The 22,344-nt window shown below is 48.1% G+C and overlaps 1 protein-coding gene across 2 annotated transcripts in view; it reads right to left on the reverse strand.

Annotated features, from left to right (window-relative positions):
- The window catches only part of AP3D1 (adaptor related protein complex 3 subunit delta 1), a 44,314-nt gene that overhangs the window by 19,872 nt on the left and 2,098 nt on the right, over positions 1–22,344 (reverse strand). Inside the window, exons 2-8 of one of the 2 annotated variants that reach the window (XM_037042434.1) lie at positions 9,680–9,775; positions 8,751–8,831; positions 7,171–7,251; positions 4,787–4,894; positions 2,845–2,974; positions 1,556–1,695; positions 1,295–1,368 (exon numbers count right to left, since the gene is read on the reverse strand). In XM_037042434.1, the coding sequence (XP_036898329.1) occupies positions 1,295–1,368; positions 1,556–1,695; positions 2,845–2,974; positions 4,787–4,894; positions 7,171–7,251; positions 8,751–8,831; positions 9,680–9,775 (710 nt within the window). Of the gene's footprint in view, positions 1–1,294; positions 1,369–1,555; positions 1,696–2,844; positions 2,975–4,786; positions 4,895–7,170; positions 7,252–8,750; positions 8,832–9,679; positions 9,776–22,344 lie in introns of those variants that run through there. The other variant, XM_037042435.1, reaches the window with a different exon arrangement.

Consider the following 22,344-nt stretch of genomic DNA (forward strand, 5'->3'; position numbering starts at 1 on the left):
AGCAGTCCGTCTGCTCACCACAGGTGGCCTACAACACTCCCTCCTTAGGAGCCTATTACCTTACCCTTTCAATTATGCGACTCCCACGAGGAAAAGCCAAGTTCTCCACTTGCTTTGGCAGCAGGAAGATGATTCCACCAGTGCCAAACAACACTGCCTGGTTCTATTCCACTGGGGGAGCCCACGTGGCCACACACAGGCAGGCAGATCACAGAGGTCTGGCCCTAATACCACCCTCGGGGCAGCTAGGGATCATGGGGCGCACAGCACAGGCCGACAACTGAAGTGAGAATGTTCTCGAGTCTAATTACCCAAACCCCAGAGTATGGAGGCTGCATGTTCCAGAGAGCAGAGGCAGTCAGAGAGCCAGGCTGTGTTCCTGGTCACACAACCGACAGCCTATTAACCTCTGAAAATCACAGCTACAGTGTGAACTCTGTAACTGGTTATTTAATGTTCCAAGCCCAGACACCTGTTGTACCTAACAATCTTGTAATATCTTACTGGTTTACGAGACAGGAGCTTGAAGCTCAGGGGACAGTGGAAACCTGTACAAGCCCTGGATCTTACACCTGGGGGAATATGTAGCTCTGATGAGCATGGGGACCCTGCCAGCCACAAACTGAACCCCTGGAAGGTCAGGGGTCCTCATCAATAAGGGGTAGGAGGTGGTCCTGATCAATAAAAGGGGTCATCATGCTGGCTATTCTGTGTACAGGGCCCCTGCTTATGCCTGGTGCTGCACCCACAGCAAGCACAGCTCAACCCCCAACCCCTTGGGGCCGTGACCACCATTGCTTCCTAGAGGAGATGTCCTCACGGCTTCAATTCTTCCTGCCATCCGAGTCTGTGCCACCAGGGGACTCTGGGAGCAGATCTACTAAACCACCTGCTACTCAGCCCCCACGAATCAACTGGAGGCATCTTAAGTGGTATGTCAACTCTTAGAACCTCCCAGAACCAACCACAAGACAGTCTTAAGCATTCACTGGGACAGCTGAGGTCCACCGGGTGCCATTCTTTCTTTTGTTTTGTTTGTGCTGTTTCAAAAATTGAATGAAAAGCCAGCCCATCCCATGTCCCAGGAGGGCCAGCAGATACCAAGGCACAGCTTCTCACCTGTGGCAAAGTCACAATGCGTGTGTTTGCTTTCCTATCCCAAAAGACGTTCCTTGGGCTCACCCCTCCCATACACAAGCAGCCTCCCAGGGAGCACAGGCCTGCCCATGGCGGGTGCACGTGGGCGTGTCCGTGTGTATGGGGGCATTGGAGACAGACAGGGCCCAAGGCTCACCTGTGAATCAGGTTGGTGAGAGGCTCGATCAGCTTCTTGCCCAACCTTGGCTCCAAGGGGGTTAGAGCACCAAACTAGGGAACAAAGGGTCCGGATCACAGACAGCAGGAGCAGGACGGCACATCTGGGATTACACATGACCATGCCGACCATGCCAACCCATTCCAACCCCCACCACCTCCCAGCACTGAGAACTTCCAGGTTGCCCCCACGGCCTTTCCATACATGAAAAAGAGGAGAATAAAGGCTGGGGACACTTGCCAGTTTGATGATTTTAATGAGGACCCAGTTGTTGGTCGAGGAGGTCATCAGCTTGAAGAACAGTGGGGCCAGGGAAAGGTAGTTTTTGGGGTTGCGCCTGGCCAGCTCACAGATGACATTGACTGCTGCCGACTGGACACCTGTGAAATCAGATGAGTCCTCACCAATAAGGTAGGGTCCTCAGCAGGCTGGCTATTCTGTGCTTGTGCCCAGCGCTATACCCATTACCGGTGGGCACAGCTCAAACTCCCAACCCTTTGGGGCCCTGACTACCGTCACTCCCCAGAGGAGACAGTTTCATGACCCCAGTTCCTCCCACTGTCCACATCTACCTCACCAGAGAAGTGGGCCCAAGGCTATGAGGCAGGTCCCTGCAGGATCAAAGCAGCCCCAGGAGCAAGATGCCCACCACGTGAAGTGACTGCACTCCCCTTCACCTGGGGTGGCAACTACTCCTGCCCCTAGCCCACCACAGCCTTGGCTGTTCTTTCTCCAGCCAGAACTTTCTGCTCCCTGTAATTCTCTGTGATCCACAGCAGATTTCCCAAGACACACAGAAACTTGCAGTAGATTTAGAGAAGCCAGTGTACAACTGCTCAGCCCAGGTTTCCACATCGGGGAAAGGAATGACAGAAAATGATGGGCATAAAGAGGACCAGAATGAGCCCCATGGGTGGAACAGGAGTTGAAGCTTTGGAATAAACTCGTGACTGCTAATATGCAGATAGACAGACAGACAGACAGACCCCTCCTCAGGGTGTGAGTGTGTGCTGAGGACCTAGAAGAGGAATACCCTGGCAGTATTAGCACATCTAATGCCCCAGTCTCAGTTTCCAAATCCCACACCAATAAATGAGACCAGGGCTGCTTAGAGAAATGGCAGATTCCAGGGCAGAATCTACCTCTTCTGGTGCCAGAAAGTAAAGAGGTGCAACAAAGGGGTAGTTTGGCCCTGGCTGGTGTAGCTTGGTGGATTGAGCACGGGCCTGCGAACCACACGATGGTGGTTCAATTCCCAGTCAGGGCACATGCCTGGGTTGCAGGCCAGTTTCCAGAGGGGACTCATAAGAGGCAACCATACATTGATATTTCTCTCCCTCTCTCCTTCCCTTCCCCTCTAAAAGATAAATAAATAAAATCTTTAAAAAAAGGGGAGGGTAGTTTGTAGAGCAGGGGTCCCGGGATCTAGTGCCCTTAACGCCTTCCTCACAACACCCTCCATCAGGTTCTAGATGCTGGTGGAACCATGCAGCCCAGCATTATCCCCATTTTAACTCAAATTAACAAACCGGGGTCAGGGTCCTCTAGCTTCTCTTTCAGGCGGGGGAAGGCAGGACGAAGCGACTCAGGGTACTTCAGGAACACCTTGTACATGATCAGCACAGCCTTCTTCCGGATGTATGGCTTGGTGTGTGACATCTATGGGAACAGGAGACCATCAGGCGCCCTTCAGCACTGCAGCCCATGCACCTACCTACACATCTGATGCTCACTTTCCACACCACCTACCCACACCTTACCTCCCCACACCTGCCCTGCTCACGTGCTATGCACACCTTTGTGCTCACCCTCCCACATTGCCCTACTCAACTCTTATACCTGCCTGTATCTCACCTCCACTTCCCAGAGGAAAACCCTCTTTCCAGCTTCCAGCCTTCGAGCCCTACCTGCATAGCTGCTCCATAGCCCCACCAAGCCCAGTTATCACAGTGGTGTCTGGGGTGGGGCTGAAACCTGCCTCCCTGTGTCCCAGACACTAGGCTTGCCCTCCAGAGGCTGAGACCCTCCTCCTGGACTCACTAGGGTGCATTGAGGGGTAGTGAGAGTCATGGAGGGATGGGGGATGGTGAAAAGCAGTTCACAATGGAAAGAGCACTTCTGCCCATCAGTGCTGGCTGCGGGCTGTCCAGGCTGCCGATGCCTGTGCCTAGACCCAGACGCTGAGGAGCGTCCTACACTACCCTCACCTAGGGTTCAGTCTGCTCTGTGACTCCACACCACATAGCCCTGGACCCCTGTCCTCCTGGGACTGTGCTCCAGTGAAGTCCTCTCATTCCCAGATGGGTACATTCTTTACTGTCAGGGCCCCAGGGAGCTGCCCTCTAAGAAAGCTGCCCCAGACACAGCACCCACATACACTGTGAGCAACTCACTAATGCCCGCTGTGGGCTCATACTGCTGTCAACTAGTTTGAGTCTGCACACTTTCTCTTTTTATTGATTTGAGAGAGAAAGAAAGACGAAAACATTGATTTGTTGTTCCACTCATTTATGCATTCATTGGCTGTTTTTTACATGTGCCCTGACCAGAGACCTTGATATAACAGGATGACGCTCTAACCGCCTGAGCTACCCAGCCGGGGCCTCAGCACACTTTCTGAGAGCACCTGATGGTCAATAATATTTTCAGCCTCCTGGGCCATAAGGACTCTGTCCAAGCATTTGGCTCCTCCGCCTTTGAGCTCTGAAGCAATCACAGACACCGAGCGAATGAATGGATTTAGAGCAGATGGCTGTGGTGTGCTGGCCCCTGAAATAGAAGCTGGTTGCACTGACAGTCCTCAAGGCCATGGGCTGATGGGGGCAAGGACAGGAGCACCCTCTACACGACTCTAACGTGACCAAAGGAGAGAGAAGCATGCCCCCACCCAGTACAAAGGCTGGAGACCTGGCACACAGTCACTGTCTCCAACAGCCATGATTTCTAGGAGGACATCTGTATTTAGAATGACATTCCAGGACTGGCTGGGGTTATGCCTTTCAGATCAACTGGACCGTGAGAAGTCAAACTGTGACCAGACAGAAATAAATGACATCAAAAATGGAGAAGACAAAAGAAAATCACCCTGACCACACTGCCCACTGAGACAACTGAGAGCTTCACCTCAAACCTCAGTAAGAGAGTAGCTGACAGGTCACATGCCTGACCTCAAGGGTCAATTCCCTCAGCCAGACCTCATCTGCCAGTGACACTAACCCCTTCCCCAAGCAGGACTATTTCAAAGGAGGTGACAAATTCAAGAATGACACTGGCCTGAGGCCAGGCCCTACCAGGTGATGAAGATGAAGACAGTGACTCAGCACTCCCCTCTCATCCCAGGGATCGCGGCCCATTTCTGAACACCTGAGTATTCTTGGCGTGATATTTTCGCCCTGGTTTTCTGGACACCCATGCACTCCAACTTGCTCACAGAGCATAAGCACAGGGGTGGCCCCACACTCACAAACTCACCAGTGTCATGATGTCATTGGCCAAGTCTCTGGCAAGATCTGGGGTAACAAAACAGGACAGTCCAGTCAGTGCAACACCAGTGTCGTACTGGCTGGGGCTGCTCAGGTCCTGGAAAGAGAGGGAGAAGGGTCAGGGTCAGGGGCAGGGGCCAACTATGCATTGCCCAGGTCCCTGCTGTGCCCCCGCCGGCCTGAGGACTAACACAGAGCAGCCAGTTCCTCACTGTCACCAGAAGAGCCGGGATGGGTGTAAAAGGAAGGCTGTACCTCAGTTCCAGCACAGCCCGTCCCAGGGTGTGACTGGGGCTGAACTCCCTGCCTACCAACCCAGAGCTGAGGAGACAGTGTGGCGAGCCAGCCCCACCACACAGCAGGAGCCCTGATACCTCTACTCCTACTGGGATGTCTCCCGTACAAGAGCCAGGGACCACTCCCCTGGGCCCTCCCCAAAACAGAAAGTTAGACCAAGGCCTCACCTCCAGAGAAACAGGAAAACCAGCCATAAGGAAGCACACACACCTGCCTCTACCTGCTCCACCCCGAGTCACTCACTCACCTGCAGCCCTCAATTGCTAGTTCTAACACTAACTGTAGAAGCACCTTTATATCACAAACTTATTTTTATGGAGACATTTTCTAAGGAACCTCCCCAAACTTTTTATATATGCATATGTGGTAAAAAAACAAAACAAAATTAAAAAACTGACACATATTAACAGTTAAGCTTCTAGACTATGCCAATAGTATGAAAATACTGGCTTTCAAAATCCACTCCAGCCAAGGCTGAGGAGAGAAAAACACATCAGAACCCGTAGCACAAAACTCAGCCCTGACTCGCAAACTTTCCATCTCTGAGTGATTTACAAAGGCCTGGAGAGAACATGGACATGAGCACCACGGGGAATGTCATGGGGCTTCTCAGAAACGGGGGCATGTGAAGAGGACACTCAGTTATTGTTTAAGTGGGAGAAACGCCAGTCCTGGCGGGCATGTCTATGGCAACTGTGTTCCCTAAGTCTCAGGTTCATTTAAAACGGCACATACAGGAACTGCCAAAATTGGGGATGCGAATGGAGACGAATGGTGGAGGTGAATAGGGCTGTGGCTTTGTAAAGACAGGACCCTGTGAGTGAGGCTGAGATGGCAACATGTAGGGGAGGCAGCAGTGGAGGTCAAAGTCACCTGCCCAGGTCCTGCTATAACAGGATGTATTATTTCCTTATTATGAGGACATTCTCAGGTTTGGGTCATCTCCCCAGCAGAAGAGATCTAAGTGACCTGTCTCTAACATATCTCAATCTGAACTGGTGAGAAGTCTGTCTAAATTGAGGGGATAAGGCTTGTATAGAGATGGCCAGCAGGAAAACCAAAGCTGGGCCTCAGCAGGTGGGCTGGTATCTGGCTACCCAGGTAGCCAGAGCCCCTCTACCCTCCTCCCACTCTCCTATTTACTGTCCTGACACCCCACACCCAGAATGCTTGCCACTCCTACCTCACCTCCTCTCCAAGGCCGCTATTGGTCAAGCTTACCCCTTGCGGCCCTACGGCATCTGGAACACCCTGCGATACTGAGCAACCTGGCCCACCGTCACCAGTTGCTGTCCCCACCACCAACCCAAACTGTGAGCATGGTAGAGTTAAGTTCTCAAACCCACAGCTTGTTCCAGCCAGCACTAGTACCTGGCTTATGCCAGCATAGTCAGCTTCCTGCCCACAGTGTCCATCCAAGAGCCCATTCCCAGGTCACCATGTGGGGTGACCAGAGCTCACTGGAATCTGGCCCTGGCACCCAGCCACTAAGAAGCTTGGGCTACTGCCTCTAACTTGTGGTCTGGGACGCTGTGGTTCTCGGATTCTTGGTGACACCCCTCCAAGAACTGAGGCCTTGCTCAAAGTACTGAGGCCAAGAAGGAAATATATTACTCAGCGGTCTTCAGAGCCCATTTTAAAACATAAACCCACATGTAACTGAAATATACACGTGGTATGACAAAAGACCCAGTGGGCAAAAAAAACCCCACACTGGGAAGGGTACCTAATGTCAACAGGCGCTCCTGCAAGAGGGACAGGACTAGACAGGACAGGACCATGCATGTAGGCAGCTCTCCAATGCCAAGAAGTGAAAAGGAGAAGAGGGCAGTCCAGTGAGTCTCCATCTCTCCCACCCACACAGGCAAAAGAGAGACCTGCTTCCCATGTGTGGGTGCGTCTTGGGAATGACGACCAAAAGCAGAAGACTGTCTGCTCCTCGATAAGAGAACTGTGACAGTAAGATCTTGCTGGCCTTAGTGCTTTCTATTCACACACGAGTGAAAGAAAAACCAGTGTGAACAGACATTCACACGGGGCCTAGGAGACTGCAGGGCCTATGGAAGGGTAGCCTACCTTGCGAATCTGGTTTGTCGTCAGCATGATGACATCGGTCCCTTCATGAAAGCACTGGGAAGCAGCGAGGTAGCCAATGCGCTGTCAGGTTGAACAAACAAGGGCATTAGAGGTAAGACAAGGGGACCATGCAGCCTTCCTAGATACCCCTAGGCCTTCTCCTGAGCTTGGCACCAAGCAGCCTGTGCCCTGGGGGCCACAGGAGGGTGGGCATGGGGAAGTCATTCAAAATCCAAGCCAGGGGTCTTTAAAACTCCAGGAGGAGGAGCACACAGTCTTTGAAACAAGATGTTCCTTTAAGGTTTGCCACAACATGGAGTCCTGTTACTAATGTGTCTTGTCGACCAGGGACTGCTTTTATGGTCAAATGCAGTATGTCATCTGAAGTGCTGTTGTTTTTAGGACTCAAATCTCTCTGCCAGGCTGACATGGCTACCTAGTCACACTCACACAAGTGTATGATGCTTTAATACATGTGCAGAGCATGGTCCCAATTCTGATAAATATGGCATTTTGTTTCTGCAAGAGTAACCAGTAGACAGGACTGTGTCCTTTCGAAGGAGCCTGGGCTTGACCACAACAGAGACCCACAGGTATGCGCTCAGGGCTGGAACGGCCTCACTGCCTGGTTGGTGTGCCTTCTCATTGAAAACTGAGCCAACCCAGGAAAATCCCAGAACACCCACAAATGGACCAGGGAGTACAAAACAGTTTTTGAGAATATGTACTACAGCAAGAGACATGCTTATATTATATTATGAAGTGAGAAGAAAGCAGTGTCCCAAACTGTTCATGAATAGGATCCCTCAGAAGATGACTAAGAGGCCGCAGGACAAGGTGCCAAGTGATGGCCTCTGGGTGAGATAATCGGTGTTTGTTTTTTTACTTTGAGGAGTTACAAATTTATTTTAATTTGTATTTAAAAATATATAACCAATCCTATAAACTCGTAATTTCAGATATTACTTAAAACTGAAAGAAAAATATGTAAATAGTGTTAAATAATTTGACAAAAACTGGAGGTGAGACGTTTGAGTGGCTAGTTCGACCACATGAAGCAGAATTCGCCTGAGCACGTTCTGGTGCCTGGAGATCTCCCTTTGGATATGCCATTTGTGAAGCTTAGTGGATCCTGCTCTGATATTGTCTGAAGCCGGCCACTGGGTGTGTTGGTTCTGGGCCTCTTGGGAGGGACTTTCTGGTGTAGATCAATGTCAGATGCTGCCTATGACTGGCTCAGGGCAAACTGTTTAGAACTACAAAGCAATCCACAATTTGGGGCCGCCTCTGCTGGACATGGGTGTGTGCAGGAAGGACCAAAATGCATGCCAAGGATGGTTTTTACCTGCACCAGGCTTAGGGGCAGGTCAGCAAAAGTCCTGGGGTTTCTGCCTGGTGGCTGTCCATTAGGCTCAGTCACTGAACGTCACTAGTGTTTCTTTGTTATTTTGTTTTTTTCACAGTGCAGCCTCTGGCCATAGGATGAACTGCAAGGATGCCCAAGGGGCCCCTCCTCCACCAGGGAGCCACCCTGCCCTAGACCCCATCACCACAGGGTTCAGGCCCCAAAGCAAACTCACCTTGAACGTAAACTTGGAGGCACTCATCACTTCTATGATGTTGAAAGCGGCCCAGCTGATGTCGTATCCCAACATTTGCAACTATTGGGAGGGGGAAAGTGACTCACAGGCCAAAGCCTAAGCCCTAACATCTGCACCCCAGCTCCCAGAAGGAAGGACACATGCCATCATATTCTCAATGTGCAGGCTTCGCCCAATACACACCCTGGGCATTTCATTTCTTCTGATGAGTTAGTCTTCATGACGAAGACTACAAGGGCAGTAACAAGGTTACCTAATTGGTTACAAGGTTAGTAACAAATACTACAGGAGGATAAATGTCTGCATCTGAAATCCTAGCACCCTGTGTACTGGTTAAAGTTCCCACAACGATATTCATGAAACCTGCAATGCCATGGGATCTCCACTCTTGCAAGCCTCAAGTCTCCCATCTCTGACTAAGAAAGAAGCTAGGAGTGGGGTGCCTGGCCCAGGCTCCCACACCAACCAGGGGCTGCAGTCAGACACCGCAGGGAACATCACAGAGAAAGTGCCCAGGATGGTTCAGAGCTTCACCCACCAGGCTTCTCAGCCCAGCCCAAATGGGAACTGAGGGTAAAGGCCCCACTAGACCTCTGGGCCAGCTGGGTCGGCATCTCCACCATGCCCTGTGCCATCTGATAATCACTGTTCACCTCTCCCTTGACTGTTAAGAATTAGCCCTGTGTGCCTGAGGCCAGTGTCTGGAGCTGACAAAATCAATTAATATTTAGCAGGTAGACAGACAAATAGTGGACCAATGGATGGAGGGATGGATGGACAGATAGTCAAATGGATGGTGAGCAGACAGGTGGAGGGATAAATGGACTGAAACTGGAGTTATGACCAGCCCGACAGCACGAGGGATGCAGGACAAGGGCAATGCATGGAAGCGCCGCCTGAGCACTCACATACGTCAGCTTGCAGACGGCGTTCGCTTTGACTGCGATGTTGTCCTGCTTTAATTCTTGCTTGATTTCATCAATGCACTGAGAGATATACTTTGCCTAAAAGGAAAGAGAGAAATTATGAGTACCTGGCTAAAACAATTAAGAATAATCATTTCAGAAAGAAGCCAGACCCAAAACAAAAGGTCACAGTACTATTTGATTCCACTTATGTGAAATGTCCAGAACAGGCAAATCTAGAGACAGGAAGTAGATTTGGGGTTGTCAGGGGCTGGGGAGTAGGATGAGGTGACCACTGATGGGGAGTACTTGCTTTTTGGGGTAATGGAATAGTCTAAAGCTGATTTTGTAATAGTCGCACAGCTGTGAACATAATAAAAGCCACTGAATTCCACATCTAATAAAGCTGTTATTTCAAAAGACATGTCAGTGTGCTAAGGGGTGTGGTGTGGGGGCACCAGCTGTGAAAGATAGCAACCAGGCACTAGGGTCCAACCTTGCTCCTACAGGAGAGGGCCAGAGGCCCAACAGCCCAACCAAGTTATTCGGTGCGGACTGCAGAGTGCTCGTTGGATTCTACTTAATTGCAGTATACAAAATTGTGTTTGAGGAGGAGGAACGGCCAGACCCTGTGGCTACTCAGGAGCAGTGTCAAGGTACACAAAGCACAGGGAGGCCAGACTGTGTTGGCAATGGGGTCTCTGCACCTGTGAGGGTACAGATAAGGAGCCAGGCTGGGTGAGGGCTAGGGGAAGATGGGCTATGAGAAGCCCCTATTGCCCTTGGGGTCCCAGGCATCCAGGTGCTCCCAGGGCACCAAGCACACCCAGCTGGCTTCACACTCAGCCTACTCCTCCCCCAGCTCCCAGGTCCCCTTCCTCAGAGCTTGTAGCCTCTCCTGAAGCAGCCGTGAGCTTGACCAGACATCTATCTGTGGCTCCCTTGCCTTTCTGAAAATGATCTCAAGGCTCTTCGAAGCTGTAGCAAGCATCAGTGCTTCATTCCAATTCCACCAGGTGCAGACAGGACGCCACTGTGCTTGTCCCGGGAATGGACACTGTATGCACACAGACCACAGCGTGCATACAGCATCCATACACACTATGTCTCTCCATGCCCCTGTGGACACCTGGATCGTTCCCACTTTCTGGCTCTTGTGAACAGTGCTGCTATGGTCATATGGGTACAGGGGTTTGTTTACCCATAAGTTTTCAATCCCCTTGGGTTTCCTTGCTAACTCATAACATCTCCTAAAACACTGTTCAAAAAAGATTTGACCTGCATTAGTACTGATCCACAGAGTTCAGAGCAAGTGATGTGCCTACTGGGAGCAGCAAGGTGCAAGGCTCCTATTCCTCCCCATTTGGGAGACATACCAAAGAGAAACGAAATGTGCTGTGAGGCAAGGAGTGGTCATCATGGGGCCCAGAAAGAGTCCGTCTGGTGCTCCATGAAGCATAAGGAGCCCCACTCAGTTATTTGACCAATACCAACAAGAACTGTCCATCTGGGAGCAGGATTTCTTGTTTCCCTGCTGTGCCATCCAGAGAACCTGACTCCCAGAGACCAGGCAAGCAAGCACATAAAGCAACAGCAGACAGTGGGCTCCATTCCAAATGCTGCAAATGCTACCTTGCGTACTCCAGGCCTGATTCTTTCAGGGAGGCCAAGCAGCACCCACCATCTACATGGCACTCTGGACTATACCCTGAGACCCTCAGCTGCCTCAGCAGTCCCAAAGAGAAAAGAACTGCCTGAGTGCCCTGGGCTACAGAATGGTTATGAATATTTTACAACCAGGAGTCAGTACAATGGAACAAATGCCACCGTATCCTTCCAACAGGCTTCAGATTACTAAGTCCCATTCAGGGGACCTCAGCTCCTGTCCCTGAACACAGATGACCCCTTCCTATCCTCTGGATCACAACTATTAATGATTTAAAAGGGGAGGAATAAGAAGACAATTACAAATGTTAGAGAAATCAGCCAAACACAGCAAATGGGAAGTGAACAGTACAGCCACTATGAAAGACAGTGCAGCTCCTCAAAAGGGTGAACACAGTCCTCACTGGTGTAGCTCAGTGGATCAAGCGTGGGCCTGCAAACCAAACAACTGCAGTTCGATTCCCAGTCAGGGCACATGCCTGGGTTGCAAGCCAACTCCCAGCAGGGGACGCACGAGAGGCAACCATACACTGATATTTCTCTCCCCCTCTCCTTCCCTTCCCCTCTAAAGATAAATAAAATCTTAAAAAAAAAAATGTCCTCAGGCCCAGGCGGGTGTAGCTCAGTGGATTGAGTGTGGGCCTGCAAACCAGAGTGTCTTGGTTCAATTCCCAGTCAGGGCACATCCCTGGGTTGTGGGCCAGGTCCCCAGTAGCAGGTGCATGAGAGGCAACCACACATTGATGTTTCCCTCTCTCCTTCCCTCCCCCTCTAAGAGATAAATAAATAAAAAATTTTTTAAAATGTCCTCGGGTGAGAACAAAAAATAAAAATAAAAAAGGGTAAACACAGCGCCTGCTCCCAGATAGACCCCCAAATCCCTGATACAGGTGCTCAAGACACAAAAGCATATACAACTTGTGACAGCTCCAAGCAGAAACAACCCAAATAGTCACTGGCTGATGACACACAGCGCCGTCCACCAACCTATGTCAGCTCTTGGGAGGGCCAGGCAGGGTCGGTCCACTTCCTGTAACGTCTGAGCAACTCCCATCACACCAAGTCCTTTACAAACATTGTTTAACAACAACTATCCAGACACATTGGAGAGCAAACAAAAGCACTGGGCAATGTCCTGTTCTTTGTAGCTTTTATCTTGAGTGTCAGGCAGAGAAGTTAAGACCAAGAGAGGAAACCTGTGTCCAGCTAACTGGCTTTAAGAATCATACCAGCACCCTGGCTGGTGTTGCTCAGTTGATTGAGTGCCAGCCTGTGAACCAAAGGACCACCAGTTCAATTCCCAGTCAAGGCACATTCCTAGGTTGTAGGCCGGGTTCACCGTAGGGGGTGTGTGAGAGGCAACCACACACTGATGTTTCTCTCCCTCTCTTTCTCCCTCCCTTTCCCGTCTCTAAAAATAAAATAAATATTTTTAAAAAGACTTTCTTTTTAAAAAAAAAGATTTTATTTATTTATCTTTAGAGGGGAAGGGAAGGAGAGAGGGAGAGAAACATCAATGTGTAGTTGCCTCTCGTGCGTCCCCTGCTGGGAACTGGCCTGCAACCCAGGCATGTGCCCTGACTGGGAATCGAACCACGATACTCTGGTTCCCAGGCCCGCGCTCAAAGATAAATAAAATCTTAAGAAAAAAAAAAGAATCATAGCAGAATTTAGGGCGAACATGGCCACTGAAAGGTGAGGAGGGAAATCTCAGAGAAGAGAAAGATGATGGTTCCCCATTCTGCCTATAAACTCCTCCCCAATTTCTGGCCGACACCAGAACTATGCACACACAGGCACATTCTACACAACCCAGCCAATGCTGGGGGAAAAAAAACCCACAAAAACTGTTTCACAGTCCTTGTGTCCTTGTAAGAGAGGCAGAGCTGGAGTTTCAGCCCAGATGAATGAACTGCCCACTAGATAAATCCCCCTCCCCACAGAATCAATACTCCTCAGAGAAAACAATGGAATCCAGAGTCTCTACAATGTCCCATTTGCAATGTCAAGGATACAATTCAAAATTATTCAAAATAAGAAACAGAAAAATTCAAGAAGACCACCAATGAAGACAGGCCCTGAGAGAACTCAGATGTGGAAATTAAAATACAAAGATTTAATTCAGCAACTGTAATCATGGTCTCATAAAACACAAAAATATATATACTCACAGTGAATAAAAAGAGGACATTTAAAGAGAAAAAGTAACAGAAAACCACCAAATGGATGGACTGTTTGAACCCAAGGCAGCACCGATTGCATGGGACCTACCCCAGTGGGCACATGAGGCTGTGGCGCTCTTAGACCACCCCCTTCCCCAAGATGTCAGCCTTTACCCCAGAACCCGGAAGGCAGGAAAGCAACTGTGGGCCCAAGGTCCTATATATCAGCCATGGACCCGCACCATAGAACTGCAAGCTCGAAACCCCTTGAGTTGAGCTGGTCACCAGAGACATACATTTGGTTCTGAAGGAGATCTGAAACCTTCAGAAGATCACACACCTATTGTTAAGGAAGAACCCCATCAGCCACCTGGCAAGAAAAAATAAGTAGCAGAAGCATTTCTAATACATCTCTCTGAGGATGTCTGTCTCTTCTACCTACATACTGGCTATGCTACTCTCTTCCCGAAGAATGTGCTGCTGGCTAGGAGGATCCAATGCATTCAGAAAGGGCTTGGCTGAGCTGCCACCTGCCCCGAGGTGATACCAGGGCCTGCCTGGAGCCGGGACCAAATCCATGGAGTCCAAGATGCTGCTGGACTTGCTGTCTGTGAGAAGAGTGTGCATGCTGCTTTTGTGAATGGTTTTTTAAAGAAGCAGACTGCAATGGCTTTCCTCTGCAACAGGAGGTAATATATTATATAAGAAAATCACCATAGTTCCAGAGGGAGAATTATTTTCAGATAGAGACTCAATTTGTAAAATTATTCACGACTGCTTTAGCGATTTTAAAGACATCACATTTGCTGATATTTACAGTCAGTTGCATGGAAGAACCTGCCACGTCTTACAAAGCTCCTTCCTTCAGATTAACTTCATTAGTGGCAGCAGCAAATGCCTATGTGGACTGCACCTAAAAAAAATTATAGCTTGTTTTCAAAAACTCAATTGGGGTGAATTCAAAAATCTGTAAAGTTTGATATTCTGGTTCCTCTTGGTAAGTTACTATCAAAATCACTGAGAAATTAAGCCCTGGCTGGTGTAGCTCAGTGGATTGAGCGAGGGCCTGTGAACCAGAGGATCACGGTTCGATTCAGGGCACATGCCTGGGTTGCAGACTGGTTCCCTGCAGGCCAACTCCCAGCAGGGGATGCACGAAAGGCAACCATACATTGATGTTTCTCTCCCTTTCCTTCCCCTCTAAAGATAAATAAGTAAATAAAATCTTTTAAAAAAAATCACTGAGAAATTTTAACTTGTAGAATTTTATAAAATCACAGATGTAGCAGTTTACATTTTAGAATTTTTCATTCCAGATTTTAAATGTCTTTTCAGGGCCGGGATTGAAACTAAGCATGGCAGCCATTCCCTCTTGGCCATGTGGGTTGAAAAGGTGCAGGACTCCCACCTGCCAGCCATTAAGTGGTGCCACACAGTTTTGGGTTAAGAACTGGAGAACCCAGTAACATGGCTGATGGGGTTGGGGAACTGCGGGACAAGCACGGACTAATGGGAGATGCCTGAGTTGCTAAACTGAGACTGGGTGAATGCTGAGCTGCAAATTTCGGTTTTATTTTCCTCCTGAGAGATGGTACCTCTAATTGGCCTGATGTGGCAAAAGGGAGGCAGGAGTGAGTGTGTGCTAGTATTTTATTTTTTTTTTAAAGATTTTATTTATTTATTTATCTTTAGAGTCGAAGGAGAGAGGGAGAGAAACATCAGTGTATGGTTGCCTTTTGTGTGTCCCCTGCTGGTAGTTAGCCTGCAAGGAACCGGCATGCAACCCAGGCATGTGCCCTGACTGGGAATCGAACTGTGATCGTCTGGTTCGCAGGCCCGCGCTCAATCCACTGAGCTACGCCAGCCAGGGCTGTGTGCTAGTATTTTAAAGGGAGTGGGATTTGAAGGCAGAATTCTGCCATTATTCTAAATCTGTATAACTTTTAAATAAACCTTTCCTTTCCTTTTTACCCAACTCTGGTATTGGGAGTTTTGGCAGTGGGCAATCAGGCCCACATTATCTGTTTCAGAACTGCATAGGCCGGCATTCTGTTACACAGAGACTGCAAAGTTGTGTTCAGAACCCTTCTGCCACCACGCATCTGCTCAGCTGACACTCCTCTCCTCCAGCCTTCATCCACCAGGGCCAGCCTCTTCTTCCTCCCCTGGCACTCAACTCCTTTCCCCTAATGTCCCCTAAAACCTCCCACATGTGTATGTCTGGAAATCTTTTTTAAAAAATATATATTTTATTGATTATGCTATTATAGTTGCCCCATTTTTCTCCCCTACCCTGCACCCCCTCTTCCACCAGTATCCACCCCCCTTAGTCCATGTCCATGGGTTGTACATATAAGTTCTTTGGCATCTCCATTTCCTATACCATCCTTAACCTCCCTGCCTATTTTGTGCCTGTCAGTCATGCTTCTTATTCTTCATACCTTATTCCCCATTCTCCTCCCTTCCCCTCCCTACTGATAACCCTCCATTTCTATGATCCTTTTCCTGTTCTAGTTGTTTGCTTAGTTTTTGTTTTATTTATGTTCAGCTGTTGACAGGTATGAGTTTGTTGTCATTTTGCTGTTCATAACTTTGATTTTCTTTTTCTTAGATAAATCCCTTTAACATTTCACATAATAAAGGCTTGGTGATGATGAACTCTTTTTAACTTTACCGTATCTGGGAAGCACTTTATCTGCCCTTCCTTTCTTTTTTTTTTTTTTTTTTGAAAGATTGTATTTATTTCTTTTTAGAGAGGGGAAGGGAAAGAGAAAGACAGGGAGAGAAGCATCAATGTTTAGATGCCTCTGGTATACCCTCTACTGGGGACCTGGCCTGTAACCCAGGGATATGCCCTAGACTGGGAATCAAACCAGTGACTCTTTGCTTCACAGGTGAGCACTCAATCACTGAGCAACACAAGCCAAGGTTGCCCTTCCATTCTACATGATAGCTTTGCTGAATAGAATAATCTTGGATGTAGGGCCTTGACTTTCATGATTTTGAATACTTCTTTCCAGGCCTTTCTTTCTGCAAAGTTTCTTTTGAGAAATCAGCTGATAGTCTTATGGGAACTCCTTTATAGACAACTTGTCTCCTTTTCTCCTGCTGCTTCTAAGAGTCTCTCCTTATCTTTAATCTTGGGTAATGTAATTATAATGTGCCTTGGTGTGTGCTGTTGAGAACAAGAAAAATAGTCTCAGCCCCAAGGAGCCTGCGTCCCTAGCAAACATCCTGTAAGTTGACTGCCATCTGTTTAGTTTCAAAATTTTCTTTTCAGCTGAGTCAGACCCCACCCTGTTCCCGCGCGGGCTCTGTAAGCCAATAGCTAACCGCCACATCTGCTTCTGTGCAACGCTTGCTTGCTTGCTTGCCTCTATATAAGGACTTAGCTGTAAGCGCTAGTTGCGACTCTCGTTTGCAGCCCTTGCGGGCACTGTGTCTCTGGACACTCTGAGAGTTCGCCCCTGTGCAGGTTAAACTTGGCCAATAAAGTAACATCTTTGAAACCCTGAAATTCTCCGACATTTGTTCTCGCGGTTGGTGGATACAACATGTTCTTCCTTGGGTCCAACTTCCTTGGGAGTCTCTCAGCTTTCTGGACTCCCTGGAAGTCTATTTCCTTTGCCAGATTGGGGAAGTTCTTCATTACTTTTTCAAGTTAAGTTTTCAATTTCCTGCTCTTCCTCTTCTCCTTCTGGCACTCCTGATTTGGATGTTGGAATGTTTAAGTTGTCCCAGAAGTTCCTAAGCCACTCCTCATTTTTTTGAATTCTTGTTTCCTCATTGAGTTCTGGTTGAATATTTATTTCTTCCTTCTCCAAATCACTGATTTGAGCCCTGGTTTCCTTCCCTTCACTGCTGGTTCCCTGTATATTTTTATTTCACTTAGCATAGCCTTCACTTTTTCCTCTATTTTGAGACCATACTCAACCATTTCCATGAGCATCCTGATTACTAATGTTTTGAACTCTGCATCTTATAGGTTGGCTATCTCTACATTGTTTAGTTCTATTTTTGGAGGTTTGATCTGTTCATTTGGGCCAATTTTTTCCCCTCAGGGTGCCTATAATATTGTAAGGGGCAGAGCCTTAGGTATTTTTGCTAGGGTGGGGCAACCTATTGTCACGGAATTTAATTTGGAACACAGAACACAAACATCCTTCACAGATGAACCCCTCAGGGCTGCAATAAAACAGCCATTTCAAGCCTGGCTGCTCAGGCAGAGTTACCTGGACCACTTTCAAAAGATCCGGACTCCCTGGCCCTCCATGGACTCGTGGTCAGGATCTCTCAGGGAGAGGCCCAGAGTGTCTGTGTTTTCCTAAAGCCCTGCAGTGGATTTCAAGGTGCTGACAAGCTCAAAAGCCACACTCCCAACATCACCCAGTGTCCCCCTGAGCAGAAGCACACAGTGAGAACTACTGCACTAGAGTCAGAACCCACAGTGGAAGGACACCAGGACCTGCAGGTTTGGGGAAACAGTAGCAAAATGAAGAATCCCAAGCCCTGGCTGGTGTGGCTCTGTGGATTAAGTGCCAGCCTTGAACCAAAGGGTTACTGGTTCAATTCCCAGTCAGGGCATATGCCTGGGTTGCAGGCCAGGACCCCTGTAGGGGATATATGAGAGGCAACCACTCATTGATGTTTCTCTCCCTCTCTTCCCCTCTATATAATAAGTAAAATCTTAAAAAGAAAATGAAGAGCCCCAAATGGCTTCTGTGGTATCAGTAAAAACAGGAAAAGTGTACCCAATACGAGGGAGTGGGTAGTTTGAGGAGCATGTGGAAGGCTGAGGGAGTCCTTGTGTGGAACAGGAAGACCACTAGAAAGGCCCCCGGTGGTGCCCAGGCCCAGTTCTGGAGGGCATCTCTACAGAGAGGGCCAGTCTACACAATGGGCTTTTTTTGGTTTTGTTTTGTTTTTTAATTTAGAATTATCTTGGGGTTTTTTGGTTATTATTCTGAATTTATTTTTAATTGTAATTGACACACAATATCACACTAGTTTCAGACAGTGTGTGACAGTATCACACTAGTATCACACAGTATCACACTAGTAGCACACTAGCGTGTATCAGACAGTATCACACTAGTACAAGACAGTGATTCAACATTTATATACCTTACAAAGTGATCACTCCATAAGTCTTAACAGCCATCTGTCCCCATACACAGTCATTACGATATTACTGACTCTATTCCCAATGCTGTAATTAATTACATCTCTATGACTCATGCCATAACTGGCAACATGGACTTTTCCAGCAAAGTAGGGACAGGACACACAATGGGCCAACACAGGGCTGGTGTGGTTCAAGGTAGACAGTGAATACAATGGTGGCAGAAGAGCATCTACAGGCTGATGTTCAGAGGGACAAGAGGTTGTGGCATGGGGCAGTGTATGTGTAACTGCAACACTTCAGAGCTTAGGCCCAGGGAGCAGTGGCTGGGGGAAGTAGACGAGGGGAAGTCAGTGAGACTCAAAGGCCAGCAGGCTGGTCAGCATCCTGAAGCTGCTGTAATATTCTGTAGCCATCACATATTCTGTACATTAAAACCACACACATTTATTCCATGGGGAATAAAGACCATGGGGATCTGGCAGAGTGAAGGACCAGGGAGGAAAGACTAGTCGGAAGTGTCTAAGGAAAAGTCAGCAAGGCAAATCAGTCACCTGCCTAGGCAGCCCTGGAGAGTAGCAGCATAGCCTTTGGAACACAAGGTGATGGACTTCAAAGCTGGGCAGCTAGGCTCCTAGTCAATCACACCCAGTAGCTGAGGTCTTTGAGGGGCTACAAACCTCAGGAGCCTTGGAAAGTGCAGAGCGCTTCCAGGTGAGAGGTCTAAATTAAATTACAAAGGCAAAGGGAGGATGGCCAGTCACTGGGTACTCAGCACCAGGCAGCGACACAGCAGCTGCTAACACATTTCCTAGAACTTATTCTATCCAAATAGTGCAAGATACATGCAGAGCTTGTATCCAACAGAGTGAACTGCTGCCCCAAACAGCAAACATTTAAATGCGCATTTAATGGGGACTAGCTAAATAAACTAACAGGGACTTCTGCCAAGATGGAGGCATAGGTGGAAACACTGTGCCTTCTCCCACAACCAAGTCTGAATACAACAAAGGTTTGGAGAACAAATACACAGCCAAAGAACAGAAAATTGAATTATACGGAAGTCCGACAACAATGAACTGTTCAACCACGACAGGTAAGAGGGGCGGAGCCAGCAGCAGAGCAGGGTCGGGCAGAAAAGATCCCCAGACCCAGGCAAGGATCCAGTCAGGGTGCAGGACACACTGACCGCAGTCGCACATTCGCGCACAGTGAGACGGACCACGCAGGCCCCAGCGGGCGAACCCAGTGGTGGAGGGCTGACGGAGGTGGCACATTCGTATGCAGTGGGATGAAATGCGAGGCCCCGGTGACGGTGGCAGCTGCAGCCCCAGTGGCAGACGGGACCGCCATTGCTCCTCTTTGACTCCACCCCCACATACAGCATCACAACCCAGAGACTGAGTTGCCCTGCACTGGTGAACACCTAGGGCTCTGATCCTGCTATGTAACAGGCACGAACAGCCCAAAAGATGGCGCAAGAAGAACTCAAAGTCCCAGAGCTGATAACTCTAAGTGACCAGGAAATAGCCAGCCTCTCAAATGCACAGTTCAAAACGCTGGTCATCAGGATGCTCACAGAACTGGTTGATTATAGTCACAAATTAGAGGAACATATGAAGGCTAAACTAATTGAAATGAAGGGAAATACACAGGAAACCAATAGTGATGGAAAGGAAACTGGGACTCAAATCAATGGAATGGACCAGAGGAAGAACAAAACATCCAACCAGAAAAGAATGAAGAAATGAGAACTCAAAAAAATGAGGAGAGGATTAGGAACCTCCAGGACATCTTTAAACGTTCCAACATCCGGATTATAGGGGTACCAGAAGGGGGAAAGAAACAGCCCCGAGTGGAAAACTTATTTGAACAAATAATAAAGGAGAACTTCCCCAGTCTGGCAAAGGAAATAGACTTCCAGGAAATCCAGGAAGCTCAGAGAGTCCCAAAGAAGTTGGACCCAAGAAGGAACACACCAAGGCACATCAGAATTATATTAGCCAAGACTAAAATGAAGGAGAGAATCCTAGAAGCAGCAAGGGATAAGGGGACAGTCACCTACAAAGGAGTACCCATCAGACTGTCAGCGGATTTCTCAAAAGAGACCTTACAGGCAAGAAGGGGCTGGAAAGAAGTATTCCAAGTCATGAAATCCAAAGACCTATAGCCAAGGTTGCTTTATCCAGCAAAACTTTCATTTAGAATGGAAGGACAGATAAAGTGCTTCTCAGATAAGGTCAAGTTCAAGGAGTTCATCATCACCAAGCCCTTATTATATGAAATGCTAAAGGGACTTATATAAGAAAAAGAAGATGAAAAATATGAACAGTGAAAGGACAGCAAACACACAGTTATTAACAACCACACCTAAAACAAAAGCAAACCAAGAGGACAGCTAGATCAGGAGTGGAACCATAGAAATGAAGAACACATGGAGGGTTAGAAACAGGGGGGTGGGAGGAGGAGAAGGGGGGAGAAGGCACAGAAAATAGCATAGATGGTAGGTAGAAAATAGATAGGGGGGAGGGTGAGAATAGTGGGGGAAATATAGAACCTAAAGAACTTGAGACACATGATTATAAACTAAGGGGGGGAGAAGGGTGGGGGAGGGAGTGTGCGGGTGGAGGGGAATGAAGGGGGGGAATAGAACAACTGTAATGGTATAATCAATAAAATATATTTTAAAAAAAAAGAAATGTTTTCCATAACCCAATACAAAGACACACATACACACTTAGTATCATAAACCAAAATAAAAGTTTCAAGAAACAAGTTATCTTGCCCTGGCTGGTGTGGCTCAGTGGATTGAGTGCTGGCCTGCAAACTGAAAGGCAGCTGATTGATTCCCAGTCAGGGCACATGCCTGGGTTGGGGGCCAGGTCACCAGTTTGGGGGCATGCAAGAGGCAGCTAATCAATGTATCTCTCGCATGTCAATGTTTCTCTTCCTCTCTTTCTCCCTTCCTTCCCCTCTCTCTAAAAATATATTAAAAAATTCTTAAAAAGAAACAAGTTATTCTATGTACATGCAGGCTGGGATTTTCTAGTTTCTTTTCTTTTTAAAAAAAATTGATTTTATTTATTTTTAGAGACAGGGGAAGGGAGAGAGAAAGAGAGGGAGAGAAACATCAATGTGTGGTTGCTCCTTGCATGTCCCCAACAGGGGATCTGGCCTGCAATCCGGGCATGTGCCCTGACTGGGAATTGAACTGGCCACCCTTTGGTTCACAGGACGGCATTCAATCCACTGAGCCACACGAACCACGGCTACTTCTTTTTTTAAACATAACCCACTAAGAGGTCACAGGCTGAGGACTGGAAATAGCTAGGGAGATGACTTCATGGGGTGCTCTGGTACTCACTGAAGCCTGCATTACATTACTCACTGCATCGTCATAAGCACTGCCAAATGTTAAGGCAGCAGTTGCCCCAACTTTATAGGTGAGAAACAGGTCAGGAGTTCTCCCCAGGTTACCCAGTTAAACAGGCCCAAGAACTTGGACTCAGATCTCCTGAACTTCATACAAGTTCTACTAAGTCACCCTGCCTTTCTACACATAAGCCTCATTTTTATGATACTGCACAGAGATTTTAAGCTAAAGTCTATTATAAAAAGCAAACTTTTGGTGAGAAAGTATACTGCTGCAGAAAAAGCAAATTTTCAGAAGTCTCAGTTGGTGTGGTGTGGGGTGGGGTGGGAGGAGAGAGCCTATTTGA

This window comes from Sturnira hondurensis, unplaced genomic scaffold (genome assembly GCF_014824575.4).
Source record: "Sturnira hondurensis isolate 20B ecotype Veracruz unplaced genomic scaffold, ASM1482457v3 Scaffold0003693, whole genome shotgun sequence".
NCBI classification, from domain to species: domain Eukaryota; kingdom Metazoa; phylum Chordata; class Mammalia; order Chiroptera; family Phyllostomidae; genus Sturnira; species Sturnira hondurensis.